Source organism: Brachypodium distachyon, chromosome 1 (genome assembly GCF_000005505.3).
Source record: "Brachypodium distachyon strain Bd21 chromosome 1, Brachypodium_distachyon_v3.0, whole genome shotgun sequence".
Taxonomy (NCBI): Eukaryota; Viridiplantae; Streptophyta; class Magnoliopsida; order Poales; family Poaceae; genus Brachypodium; species Brachypodium distachyon.
The window spans coordinates 57,755,577-57,770,745 of record NC_016131.3 but is presented as its reverse complement, the minus strand read 5'-3'; the positions used below and the strand labels follow the sequence as shown (position 1 = coordinate 57,770,745).

General features: G+C 45.4%; 1 protein-coding gene across 1 annotated transcript; it reads left to right on the top strand.

Annotated features, from left to right (window-relative positions):
• The first annotated feature begins 11,465 nt into the window (after positions 1–11,465).
• Positions 11,466–15,131, top strand: LOC100837644. The gene is made up of 4 exons (XM_010230130.3): positions 11,466–12,948; positions 13,053–13,272; positions 13,406–13,755; positions 14,846–15,131. Exons 1-3 carry the CDS (start codon positions 11,479–11,481, stop codon positions 13,711–13,713), a joined length of 1,998 nt encoding a protein of 665 aa, XP_010228432.2. The 5' UTR covers positions 11,466–11,478; the 3' UTR covers positions 13,714–13,755; positions 14,846–15,131.
• The last annotated feature ends 38 nt before the right edge of the window (positions 15,132–15,169 follow it).

Sequence of the window (15,169 nt, the reverse complement as noted above, 5' to 3'; positions counted from 1 at the left end):
TCCATGAAATCCGAAATGGGATCCATGTAAAACAAGTATGGACTACAGTAGATTTACCCAATGACCGAAAGGCCTTTGAGAACAAATGGATCTTCAAGAAGAAAACTGACACTGATGGTAATGTCATCGTCTATAAAGCTCGACTTGTCGCAAAAGGTTTTCGGCAAATTCAAGGAGTTGAGTACGATGAGACTTTCTCACCCGTAGCGATGCAATTGTTGCATTTTTCGATTACGAAATCTGGCAGATGGATGTCAAAACTGCGTTCCTTAATGGTCACATTGAGGAAGAGTGGTACATGATGCAACCCGAAGATTTTGTCGATCCTAAGGATGCTAATAAGGTACGCAAACTTCAGCGTTCCATCTATGGGCTGAGCAAGCATCTCTCAGAGTTGGAATCTCCTTTTTTATGAGGTGATCAAATGGTTTGAATTTGTCCAAACTCATGAAGAATCTTGTACTTATAAGAAAGTGAGTGGGAGCTCTGTATCATTACTGTATGTGGATGACATATTACAGGGTGCATCTACATTTACTCATGAGTAAAATACACCCGCGGTCCTAATATTATTGACGAGGTGTGAAGTTAGTCCTAAAATTACTAAACTGCATATTTAGGTCCCAATTTTTTGCTAAGTGTGTCACGACAAGTCCTACGCTCGTCCAGGAGCGTTTGACCGGCCTACGTGGCGCGTGGACCGAGTACACGTCAGCCAAAGAGCCAGTTGGACATAACTGATGTCAGGAAAAATGCATCCGTGGTCCTAATATTATTAACGAGGTGCAAAGTTAGTCCTAAAATTATTAAACTGCATATTTAGGTCCTAATTTTTTTGTTAAGTGGGTTACGAGAGGTCTTAAGCTCGATAAGGAGCGTTTGACCGTCCTACGTGACCGAATACACGTCGGCTAAGCGGCCTGTTGTCATAATTGGCGTTATGAAATACTGTGTTGTCTCACCCATCGCCGCGGTTCTTGCCGGCGAGTCACCAGAGTTGCGGCTGGGGAGAGTAGAGAATTGGGGTGGCTTGCTGGGTTTTTGGGGCAGCTACTGAGTTGTTGGGGGTGCTTGGCGGCGAACCGAAGGAGTGCTGGCAATGAGCTCGTGTAGCGATGGAGGGCGGTGCTAGGCGGTGGAACGTTCAGTATTCGCGGTGCTAGGGTGTATTTAATCTAATTTTACAGCTTCAGTCATGCCTAGCGCACCACGTAGGCCGGTCAAATGTTTTTGGACGAGCTTAGGACCTGTCATGACACACTTCTAAAAAAAATAGGACATAAATATGCAGTTTAGTAATTTTATGACTAACTTGACACCTCGTAAATAATATCAGGACCGAAAGTGTATTTTACTCTTTACTCATTTAGTCATCTACCATAAACTGTTTTAGCCCTGTCAGGGATCCCTATTCCTGTCAGGACCATAGTTGTCTGACAGGAGAACACAACATATTCCTGTCGGTGATTCCTATTCCTGTCAGGCCCACAGTTGACCGAAAGGACAACACAACATATTCATGTTGGTCGGCTAGTAGCACACAATGCCAGCACCGATGGTCTCTTATTTCTTTTTAGGAAACACAGTACAGACGCAAGCACTCACACACACGCACGTACACTCACCCCTATGAACGCACGCACGCACACCCTACCTTTATGAGCACCTCTGAGAGACTGAGCCACCGGCCGATCATTTTGAGATTGACGAAGTCACCACAGGCGCCTCGTAGTTGACGGGTATGTCACTCCCACTGAAAACACAACGTCAGTTAAAGCATGAAATAAATCCAGGAAATGCGAGCACCCATGCCAAGTCTGAGACTTGAACCGGGTGGGCTGGTTCCATCACAAGGGACCAACCAGTTGAGCTAGACTCAGTTCGCCAGCACTGATGGTCTCTTTGGACACATTCGATCTGATCTGCTCCGGACTAGGCTGATTTAACAAAAAAAAACAGCCCCTTCATCTGATCTGGATTATAATATATGGCTCCATTTTGTTTGTTGTCTGCATTTTACCATTTTATTCGCTGCCTGAAATCTATAAACTCTATAAAGTTGAAACCCAATAAGTACAGTAAATTTAGCAAGCTGCACATGCAGCCTATCCACATCAGCATCCCATCTTTTAATCACATCTTCTGATTTTCCACGTCAGCCTGGCCGCTCAATCTCCTTGCATGACATGCTCCTTGTGCGATGTGCTAGCCGCCGCTGCCGCCACGGCGCTCTGCACAAGCCGCGGCCGAGCTCCGTCCCCGCCACCCACGGGCTCAGCCCCAAGTGCCGTCCCCGCTGGCAAGCCAAACTGCGCAGCCTTAATTGATAAAGAAAATAAAACTTATTTTTTTTCTTGATTGGATCCGGCCGCCGCGGGGAAGATAGAGGAGGGGGAGGTACTGCTGCCGCAGGGGAGTTGGAGGAGCGGTGGGGCGCTGCCTCGGGGAAGATAGAGGAGGAGGAGGTAGTGGGGGAGTTGGAGGAGGGGTGGGGCGCTGCCGATGGGGACAATGGAGGAAGGGAGAGGCGCTGCCGATCTGGAAGAGCAGCTCGGGGCGCCACCGCAGCTCTGGTATCCGGTGCCACCGCACTGGGAGGGGAGGGAGCCCGTCGTATGGGAAACAGAAGGAGGGTACGGGCCGGGCCGAGGCAGCAAGGTCTGGGGCAGGGGGCTTGCGCGTGGAGTGATCGAGCAGAGCAGTAAGCAACCATAGACGAGAGGAAGACGAGCAACATTCGCGTGGTTGGTGGAGATTAGTCAGCCAAGCAGGGAAGCTGTTACATTTTGTTGTTTTGTTGCATTCAATTTTATTTTATTCTGAAAAAAGGCCTTTTCATATGTGTGTTCACGCTATGCCGTGCATCACTGCTGGATTTTGGAAGCTATACCAAATTTGCTACTCGCTCCGTTCCTAAATTCTTGTCGCTGTTATAGTATAAATTTGAACTAAAAAACCGACAAGAATTATGAACAGAGAGAGTATTGCATACTCCCATATCTCCACTGAAGGTAACTTTGATTATTTGTAGATGGTAGGCGTTGCAAATATAGCTGTTAAAATGGTAATTGAATTGGTAGTTCTAAGATACTATTAAAATATAGGACAAAGAAATACACAAAATGTGTATAGAACTGCTGAAAAATTGAAGATGTTGATAGAGAATCTAATTAGATTAGTGTCTGTATCTTCATATAGACAACCAAATTAAATATACACGAAATGTTGAAAATGTTCTAAGCACCCAACATTTGCTAAGGAAAATAAGCAAGCCTTGCAAAGTACTGCCTCAACTAGCACACCACCTACGGTTCCTGGTGTCACGCAGTGCTCTCTGCCTCTCTCCATCATAATGTCGACATCTGTTATCCTTTTTTCAATTCTATATCATTTCATATGTATATGGACTACAAGACGCCATTGATTTTCATTATAGGCAGACCCTCCTTTCATCATCCGTGGTGCTGGTGTGTAAATAATAGGTCAAAAACTCGCCTAACCACTGATCGACAGTGTCTCAGACCCTCAATTATCCAGTAAAGAGAACGGCAAGATTTTGTCAATTTAATGAATGTTTTTTGAATTATATCCACATAGTGTTAATGTTTAACTGTTTACCCAGATCAGTTTGACTGAATTGTCAAGTGACTTTCAAGATTTGTTCCTAACTTCTATATATGCATCTACGAGAGACTCGCAGATTCCCGCGGCAACGCAAGGGGAATCCACTAGTTTAAAAGACAAGCGAACACTAGAACGTGAGCAAAAGTGGGCACAAGTAGTGGCTCATCAACACTGCACAAGGACATATCTTTGAAAAAGTGCAGGACATCACACACGATTCCTTTTGACCCTGAGTGTCTATAGAGACCGGTTTGTACTTCAATCTGGCTATCTTATACTGAAAATCAGGGATGGACATTTAAGTTTGTCTGGCTCTGAAAAATTTCAAGTCAATCGGATTTAATTTAATACCCGGCCTTTTTGAACACTAGCACAAATTGGATTTCGAGTCCAGGGCGCTAAACAAGGATTTAGAGTCCTTTTACCAACCAGTCAGAACCTGAAGGGAGAAATCCGCTAACAAGAAACTACCTATTTCAGAACCTCTCTTCGGCAAAAATAAAATGATGATACTAAGGAAATCGGAATGCCCCCCGAAAAGGGCGGGGCATCCCCGAATCTAACTTCCTTGTTTAGATAGTGTATGAATAGGCCTGACTAAATCCTTGTACGGCTTCCTCTATTTCTCTATAAAAAGAAATATGACCAAGAGTAGTTCGAATGTATGAACCATTTTCGATTTCACATAACATCAAGATTTTCAAATGTGCTTCAAAATAGTTGAAACTTAATTTTGCTGTAGGTGGATAACACAATTCAAACTTTCATCCAGTTCGGACTTGGTTTGGATGTCCAAATAAATTCTCCAAACAGGCAAATCTCTAAGTACAAAGTTGGGAACCAAAATCAATCGGGTGACCAGCCCCATATGAACTAATTGTTGTTGTTTGCAGGTTAACCATCGACATAAAAGATCTAAATCAGGATTTGAAGGAGGTAAAATTCAAAACAATGAATACAGATTGGCCTTGATTGACGATGTTGGTGCGCGCAAGCGCGTGCTGTGAGCTCAGGTGCAGGATGACTTCTACCTCAACCTCAGCACCTGCGTGTACCTCTGGTCCGCCTCCGGCAGCAAGGCGTGGATGGACACTCATCTTTCTTTCCTTGCATCCATAGTGCAGCCAGATTCAGTCATCATTGTTCCGTCCCAAATTAAGTGACAATTTATTACATGTATCTAGATTTTTGGATATAGATACATCCATATTTGAACAAATTTGAGTCACTTGATATAGGACGGAGGAGTATGTGTGATGTTGATCGATGGCTGGTGCGCCTTACGTGATTGGCTCACATGAAATTCAGGTGACCAAGCTGTGCGATCTGGGGGGCGAGGGACAGAAGTTGCAACGTTCTATGGATTTTCGAGCATATTGATATGGAAATTTGTTGGTTGCCCGCATGTCAGTGCTTTTTTTTTTTTGTCGTGAAGGAGATGCTTTCATTTTCATGCCTTAGATCCACGCGGACAAAGCATCTAATAAGAAACAAAATCTTAAACTGCAGGGAATATTGCTTGTGATTTCATTGGAAATGGATTCTAAGGTGCTATCTCAAGCTAACTGGTAAGTGGTAAGCATTATTTTATGAATTCTAAGTACCGCTTGTGGGACAAACAATGCGTGATATTCAGAGCAATCTCTGTGCCTAATTTAGATGATCGGGGATGGAGTTCAGAATTCTAAATTAGCACAATGAATCATGATGTATACTTCTTATTAAATGCTACAAGAAAGGCTCATAGTACCAAAATATTGTTATACTATCTTTATGTTTGTGCTATTCTTCAGTTTTTATATTGTCGATAGTTGTCAATGGCAGTCAATTTGATCGCCTTAATCAAATTGTTTTAGAGCATTTGGAGGAAGAATATGTGCAGAGGGCTGCAACGATGTTGTGTTGACATTCGAATCTAGCTGGTTGAAAATCAAAATGAGCCCATTTCCTAAGGAAATTGAGTATGATCTGGCCTGGCTCATTAGCTGATTCTAAAATACAAGATGTTAATTAAAATGAGCCAATTTCGCATGGAGCTCATTAAACATGGACTTAGATAAACATGAAGTCGTGTGAAATTTATTGTTGTGGCTTTTGGTAAATTGGGGAGCAACCTGACACGTCTTCAGTAATTCATTTCAATGAATACGTATATCTTAAGATATGTCTAGATACATGAAATATTTCGGCACTTAATATGAGACGGGAAAAGTATAAGAACTCTAATAGTTTGCTTCGTGGAATAATGCCGGTCTGTTGGCGGCCAGACCGTGTCGTCGGGTAACGGAGACAAGGAGGGGCGCTGGGATAGAAATCAGTTAAAAATAGGTGAAATTTCTGATTTCGCTCATCCTAATCGAATTCTTGCTCCGTCCCTGCGTGTCGTGCGCCGACATGTGTGTGCCTTAGCATGTTCCCGAGTCAGCTGGTGCACGACTTGGGTTTCTACTACAATGAGTAGCTTTTAGTCACATGCAGTGCGAATATGTTTTTTTTTTTTTTGAAAAGTTCACATTTTGCATCCGGGCATCCAGCTCTCCACTGCTTCATATGTTTGCTTTCACATCTTGATGATATGCCGTAACCTCACCTATTTTCAGTCGTACCCAGGCCGACTAACGTGGGAGTGACCCACCGGATTCTCATCTTTGGCATACCCACCACGGCCCAACATGAAGTCCACTTGAAGACCTACTAAGATTTTACGAGTCAGATGTCTAATCTTGCGAATCAAGATAAGAAAGCTTAATTATAGTACATCTCTCTATTTGTAACCGACCTGTCCTCGTGCATATATAAAGGATCAGGAAGGGAAGCCAAGGAGAGCAACTCACAATGTATTCTCTGCCCCGAGACAGATCTCATATGTCATACACGCCAGATCCGATATGCACACCGCAGCCTCTACGGCAAACTTGTAATCTCTCCATCAATACCAGATCAGACAAGTAGTACGTAGGGGTATTACCTTCCGAGGGTTCCGAACCTGAGTAAAATTGTGTCCCCTGTCCTTATTACGGGATCGCCAACACACACACATGTCGCTCTTCCTAAACACAAAGCCCCTCAACATGGGCATGGCCGAAGTCACAACTTCGTCACCGACCCCCCCCCCCCGCCCCCCACCCCCTATTTCTGTTTTTTTCTCTCCTGTTCTTCCCGTGCAATCACATGGGAAACAAAAAACAAATGTGTCGCTCGAGTGGCCTCAAAAATGGCCGATGCCGAAAGAAATTACATTTGGGATTATTTGGAAAGAGAAGAGAGTCGTCGTGTTTTTCAAGGAATTAGACTAACTGGTAGCCAATAGGACCGTGGTGATCTCTGCTGGTCCAATCGGAGAAATAAAATTGCCACAAGCGCAAAAAAGTTTTATTGATGTGGTATATTTGGGGCCGTTGGTCAGAATTTAGAAATGGTAAAACCGCCAGAAAATTATAAATCATCAATATTATCAAAAAAAAGGGATGTGTAGCATGGGGCATGTGATCAAATTCCCACCGGCGCTCCCCCGGACAAATAATAAATAAACTAAGCGGTAGTGCGGTAGGTACAACCACCTTTCCGTTCTAAAAGGAAAAATATATTGGCTCTTCCTCGTTCGTTGTTCCCCATCAAGAACCAAATCACTAAAAACAACACCTCACTTCCACTCCACCGACTGTGAGCATCAGCCATGTCGCTGCTGCCGAAGAACCTTTTCGACGATCTCATCGTCCAGATCCTCGTCCGACTTCCGCCCGACGAGCCAGAGCGCCTCGTTCGTGCTTCCCTCATCTGCAAGCCCTGGTATTCTCTCATCACCGGCCACAACTTCATCCGCCGCTATCGAGAATTCCACCGACTGCCCCCTTTGCTAGGATTCCTCCGTGGCGAGGTTGATGAGTTTATTTCCCACTTCATCCCCACCACGGCGTTCCGCCCTCCAGAATCTTGTCTCAGCAACAGTCTCACGCTCGACAGCCGCCACGGCCGTGTGCTACTTCGTGACACTGGCTCAGTGGATCTTCTGCTTTGGGATCCCATGACAGGCGAGAAGATACACTTGTGTGAACCTGAAGTCGCAGAATGCTACTTCACGGCGGCGGTACTATGCGCCACGGCAGGCTGCGACCACCTCGACTGTCATGAAGGGCCATTCCTCGTGGCCTTTGTAGGTATCGACACTGATCAGGTCGCATACGCCTGCCTCTACTCATCAGTGGCTGATGAGTGGAGCGATGTGACTGAACTGCAGCTTGAGTATTCATTCACCACACTGCCCATGGCCCCCATCCTTGTGGGAGACGCGCTCCACTACATGTACGATTCCAGCATTATCCTTCGCTACGACGTGGGAAGCGAACGGTGCCTTTTGGTGTTTGACCAACTGGACGATTACTCCGACGATAATGTGCTCATGCTAACGCAGGATGGAGGCCTTGGGTTAGCCAGCATTGATATGTTGACCCTCTGCCTGTGGTCACTGAAGACCGGTCCCGACGAAGCTATAAGGTGGGAAAAATTGAGCACTATCAACCTTATAATGCCCCCCAATCACAACCCGAGTTGCTTGGCACCATCTTTGATTGGCTCTGTGCAAGGCGTGGATTCCGGAATCATCTTTATGAGCACGCATACTTGCATTCTTATGATCGACCTCAAATCGGAGCGGGTGTCAAAGGTGTGCGAGATAGACGAAAACTTCGAAGATATCTTTCCTTACTTCAGCTTTTGCACCCCAGGTACTACCCTCAAACCTACCATTATCTATCTGTTTAAGATCTGTGAATATTTCAGTCAATGTAAATGATATATAGGACCAAGTTTGGTGACATGTGCCTACAGACATATATTATGCTCTCTCCATTGTTGTTAGTCCGAAAATGTCATCGTAGACTTAAAATTTATATAAGCATTTTGAATTGGTATCATGCCTTAACCATGCTACCTTCTATTCACATGATGCACTAAGGTAGGAGGATCGTCGCCGTACTTAATCTGTCATCTTGTGTTGTTGCTATGTGAAGTTTTAATCAGGATGGATCAGGTCTTATTTTACTTGACTGGATGCCTAATCTCTGATGTTATAACCTTTTGGTTGTGTCTCCTCAGCTGGTGCAAATGACATCTCCAGCTACTCACTGTACACAGTAATCAGAGTGAGTTCCGGATACACGAATTCACAATTCACACAGAGAAGCTAGCACTCCTCCAATTGCCCCGATTGGCCCTAGGCTGATTCTCCGCCCATAGAACCTGGCTCTGATACCACTTTGTTGTCAGATCGCGCTGGATCTGACCACGAATTTGACTCCCGATGTGCGGCACACTCCACGAGTGGAGAAATTTCTACAGTACGAGATCTACCTAGATAAGAAATGGTAGATAACTGGGTTTTCTTCATTGATACTATACTCTCGAACATAGTTGGGCTTAGAACAACTCTACTGGTTACCGAACCCGACCGATCCGAACTCGTCAAATGAATTTCATTTTCCAGTTTAGCAGAATGTTGACCGATCTAAAATCCAAACTTTTCAAAACAAACATTCGCGCATCGATTCTCGTCGATCAACACAAAAACAAAAGTAAGTTCATACAGTAGGACCTAAAACAAACATATATTTAAACTCAGTCGTCGGCGCCGACGCCGACGCGTCTTGCCGCCGGAGGAATTACCGGTCGTTCCGGGAGCGATGGATTGCCTCGACGAGGTCTTCCTCATACTCCGCCTCCCTCCTAGCAGCTTCGTCTTCCGCCGACTGCTCCGACGCGAGTCTAGCCTCCTCGTACGGCGCCTCCACGGCCTCCAGGATGCGGAGGCGGAGCTCTCTGCCTCGGCCTCCTCCTGAGCGCGACGGCGAGAAGCAGAGGAGGAGCCCTCTGCCTCCGAGCCGACCTCCGCCTCCCTCGCGCGGCGGGGATGGCCTAGGCCTCTGCTTGCCGCCGGAGGATATCCGACAGGTAGCAGTCGAGGACCGCCCAGTTGCTTCGAAATCGGACCGCCCGGTTGCGAGTGCCTTCGGAGCGCACGTGCGGCCGACGAGCTTCCTCGCTCTCCGGGGGGCTTCCACGACCTCCGGATGCACCGGACCGACCTCCCCCGCGGCCTCCGTGACACCCCCCGAGGCGGAGCTGCTGAGCCGTTGCATTCCTCGGTGCTTCGGTGCTCACTGTCGCCGGAGAACAAACCCTAGGGGTGGATTTGTTTGGTTGCAACGGCGGAAGGGGTGGCGGCGTTTCAGATTTGGATCCGAACTACCCCTCCCGAGCGGTACATATAGGGCGTGAAAACGGGCCGATTCGGGAAACCGAATTAGGTTTTCGGTTTCCGGGCTGTATTCGGTAACTGATCTGGCCCAAAAATCGGCCCAAAACAGAAAAGCTAGTTCGGATCGCATGTTTACGGGATCTGCTAGAGTTGCTCTTATATATAGCTGACTACAATGGAAATAACAGTGAAGTAATAACTGTAGGAGTAAAATACATTGTAGGTCCTAATTCTTTCATAAAGATGCCAATTAGTCCTAAAACATAACGCATGCACATCTGAGTCCTAATAGTTTCACAAGTTGTTCATCCGAGGTTCTAATATTGTTTGCGCACATCAAGTGTATTGACATGGCCAACCACGTGGACTGAGCTCACCTGTCGAATAACCCTCTAGTGGGAAATATTTTAGAAACCCCATGCCTTCTTCTCATTTCCTCCCCGCGGCCCCTCCCTCTCTCTGCTCTCTTTTGTGGTACTGAACTCGCCATCTAATTAATTACGGAACATGGTTGATCCAGGATTTGATCTTTCGCCGAAGAGACCTGATGTTGTCCGCTTGTACGTGCCTTCTGTTCTTCTGGTCTGTTCTGAAATCGTTGTACTCCTCTTCTTCTTAATTAACCCGCCGTACGTACGTGTCTGCGCGCGCGCGTGTGTTGTATCTAAAGTTTTTGTTGGCCGGCCAATTTTAGTTAACGGTGGATAGAGAGGCGCAGGGCGCGGTGCATTCCCTCTGGCAGGACACCGGATCTCAGCTCCATTCCAATCTCCTCCTCCTCCCAATTATTCTCTTCTTCGATCCTTTCTTCCCGTGTTTCTTGCATGGCAGATGTGCAATTCTTTGCGCTCTTCCCCCATGGAGATCGATGATGAGACGGTCCTTCCGTTTTCGTGTATGCTGTTTTCCTCTCTCCAAATGGTATGGTTTTACTTTTACGTTGGCCACAACTCATTTTGCTGTATTTCTTTTTGTTACATTGACCCTCTGTCCAGTGTGGGCCCCATTTTTCTTCTGGACTGTCGACTTGAACAATGTCCGGAACGAAATTGACCCCTCCGAGGCCTTGTTCAGTTAGAAGGGATTTACGAAACAACCAAAGGCAACAACGTGATCTCCATACTACCAAAATGAATATGTCAACAGTTGTCAATATACTACCAAATTTTGACTAGAATCTTTGACCATAACATCAAGAATTGGAGGGAGTAATAACATTCTAATTTACTCCGTACTACTTTCTCCGTTCCATAATTCTTGTCGAAATATTACGTGTATCTAGACATTTTTTAGAAATATATACATCCATTTTTTAGAAAATTTGGGACAAAAATTATGAAACGAAAGGAGTAATTAGCAAGTTATTGTATAGTTCCAACCTGATTTTGCTACAATATTACCCATCAATCAAACTAACATTTGCAACAAAATTAAATTATTTTACAGTTCGAACCTGATTTTATTACCGTCCAGCACTAGAGGAGAAGTAGGAAAATTATTAGAGAGGAACCATAAAATCTAAAAGGGTAAAAGCGTCAAATAAAAAAAAAGGGTTCCCCCTCCCAATCGTAGGCGGCGATCTTCTCGATCGACGCCCAATCATGGCCACCGGCGGCGGCCCCAACGTTTGGAGGAGCAAGGTTTTGGACGCAATCTACGGGCACTACAAGGAGGCGCTCGCTGCGCTGCCGCCGGCGCTTTGCCCGCGCCTCCTATCCGCCAGCGTCAGCTTCGGCTTCGCCGACCCCGTCACCAACATCATCACCAACACGGTGGTCTGCTCCGACCCCAAGCCCAAGAAGCGGAAGCGGCCGGCAACAGCGAGGGAGGTCCTCTCCAAGATAGTCGCCGCCGGCAACGGCCTCTCCCCGCCGGAATCCCGGACCATAGCGGAGCGTTCGCTCGTGGGCCTCCTCACCTTCCTCACCTCGTACTTCCGCCACCTCTCGCCGTGGGACGCCCTGCACTACCTCTACCTGTCCCGGGCCGACCTCCTCGTCGCCGTCCACCTCGTCGAGGCCGACCGCTGCTACGACCGCCGCCGCAAGGACAAATTCTGCATCCGCTCACTTGCCGTCAAGACTGCCCTCAAATGCGCCGCCTTGTCGGCGAGTCTGCCGAACATCGACGAATTCCTCACTGGGTCCTATGCCTGCGCATCTCATGTCAAATTGATTACCGAGATTTCCCCGCCGGCAAAGCGCTGCCGCCGCCTCTTGTCAGGCTTGCTCCGGAAGCAGCCGGTGAAGCTCAACAAGTCCAACAACGACCCTATTGATCTCGCTGTTCTACGGCTTCACCACCACGAACCGGATGCAAGCATTCAGAAAGTGCCGAGTGAACTTACGGATTCACTCCGAAGTGTTCTCATGGATCGAATCCACAAGCAGTATCTCAAGGCGGTTTCCCGGCTAGCAACCAAAGAATTTCGGATTTCTCACCACCGCAGCCTCTTCAAGGCTGGTTACTGCTATGGCCCTTTCAGTAGTCCTGTCTCCAACATCATCGTCAACACCATGTGGTACCAAACTGCATTCCCTGCACTGCAAGACTTTGAGGTGGATGTGATCTCAACCTTATCACACGTTGAGTTCCGGTCCCTCAATGGACTCATCGCCTTCTTGCGTGTGTCCATCCCTGAGGTATCTGACCATGATGCAATGGTTTATCTGCTAAAGAGTAATCTGAATATCCGCAAAGCAATTAGGATGGCAACACAAGGAGGACATGATACATCTGGCAGGCATGAGAGTGGTTACAAGGCAGCAGCAGATTTGTCGTATCACCCTAAACCTGAAGCATATCTGGAGTTTGTCGTGCACTTCTTACCTACAGTGCGGACCGCTGTTAGGTCACTGCTTCAAGATTCTCAGACACTTTCATTCAGCAAGGTTCTTGGTCTCTCTAGGCTGCTGTCACCACTAGGTGCTAAATCTTCGGAGCCAATCGATGATGAGCTATCTAAGAATGCCCTGGAGAGGCTCTCAAATTTCAAGACAGATTTTCTCACGCATCAAAGTTTTGTCTCTGGAAAGGTCAAGGCTGTATTGCGGAAATATGAGAAAACTGTGGTCAGTGAGCATTAAGCTTGTCCACAATTTGTTACATAATAGCACTCGTAGCATGTATAAGTTTATTCTATATGACTTTTCATATTTGACATTCCTTGCTGTAGGGATGTTGTTATGAGCTTTGTATCATCTGTGGTGTGAATGATAGTGTTGGCAAGACAACAGGAATCCGACACTTGAAGAGCCAATACTCACATGCTAACTTTTGGGCAATGCCAAAGAATGGAAACAGTGCTACGATATTTTTCGCAGAATTTAGCAATGATGAAGATTGTAAAAATCTTCAATCCTTTTGCCACCCTGTGTCAGATCTGTCAAGACATGGTATGGTTCTATCTCCAAATGACATGCATCTCCATGAAGTCAATGTTTCCTTAAAATAATATTTTTGTTATAATTTGCTTCTATTTGTATGTAAGGTAATTATCTCTCTTTTATGTCTTTTTTACTTTGAAAGGTCGCTGCTATTACTGTGAATTTAAAGGGATTAGAATTGTGCATCCAATCGAGATTTACTGGGAGGGTGCAAATGATTTTGAGAAAATGGCTGGTGGAGAACACAAAATCACAAATGAAAGGATTGCTAGTCGTGGGAAGCTGGAAGACAACATGGTGGGGATATACAAGGAGGACTATATCTACCTGGATCCTACACAGGACGCCAATTTAATACGAGTTATGAACCGTGCTACTTATATGGTGAGTCTTGATTGTGTTGATGAAAATGGGAGGTTAAGACAATTGGATCCCCAACAAGCTCAATAAAGATCATGATTGGGTGTTGTTTCAAATCTGATGTCTCGAAAGGTATGTTCCACGTTCCCTTGCAATTTTGCCATCTGGATGATTGCGTTTATTCATCTTGAGTTGAGCTAAGCTTTCAGTCAGCATGTAATTCCAAGCCTTTAGGCATTTTACAGGAGTAAGGAACAGAAAACTATATTGGTAATGGTAAATGATATTACTCATTCATTTAAACCAAGAAAAGAAAACAGAGTGAGTTGCACAAAGAATTAATGATATTCCTTGCATTGAGGTATCCTTTTCAGCTCAAAATTGATCAGTGACAAGAACGCATTTTTTGCTCTTTGTTGTCATGTGATGTGATGGTCGTATCTAATGTAGTTTGATGTGACTGTAGAGCTCGGTAAAAATTGCATTGCAGGTTCTTGTGCATATCTCAATTTATCACACTCAATTCGTTTAGATAGCATTACAGTCCTCATGTAAGAGGAGTTTAGCATCCGTGAACATGGCACTGGCCCATAATAAAAACCCTGTGGTTGGAACTAACCTCACTGTATATTTCATGGGTAGAATAATTATTCATTGTTGTTTCTATCTTAATGCAATGTTGCAGGGGTTATCTCCCCTATTGAGTTAATTTTAAGAGTTCGGTGTGAAGCTGAATGTCAGGCCACATGTTCCATCAGTCATGATTGGCTCGGTCAAATCTCTGTCTTCAGTAAAAATAGCTGAATTATGAAGGGGTTTTTCGTTCTCCATTTGTGCCCTCCTTCTCTTACGAAAAATGGCGCACTCCTTGAATCTGTAAACAAGCACTCTAACTAGTCTATTTGATCGCTTCCCTAAAAAAACTAGTCTATTTGATCGCTATTACTTGTAGTTAGCTATTAGTCTGAGTTTTGGCGATGCATGGATACCACCGTTGATTTATGTCTTTCACTGGACGTTGGTTGCGAATATTATGCCGTGCTGTTGGCCCAAAACGTGTAATTTTGTTTCCATATTTCTGATGCTTTCAGTTAAATTAAATACCTTGTGAGTACTTGTGAAGTTAAATTTATGGTTATTGATTGGGAGCAGCTTTGTATTTTACTGTACATTAAACCTTTCGAGTTCAGAATTAACATATATCTAGTTGGTCCATTTCCAGGTCGTGCTATTGAGGAGACGCTTGAAGAGAGTACCAGACATATGGGGGGAAAAATTACCGTCTCGGTTCTGTGTTGTTGTTACCTATAATATAATCCCGGCGTGTATTATCTACTTAGTTTTCTTGGTTCATCCGAGGAACAATCCCGTTCTGTTCGTGTCCCGACCGTGTCGTGGGATGGCACGTCTCGTTGATGGAGCTCGCTGAGGCTCATGTTGACATTTCTGTTTGCTACAAATAAGTGGAATTTTAGAACCAATGAAAGGCTCTGAAGTTCTATGCAGCACAAACACCTTGTCTTTGTTGTTGTTAGAGCGTGACATA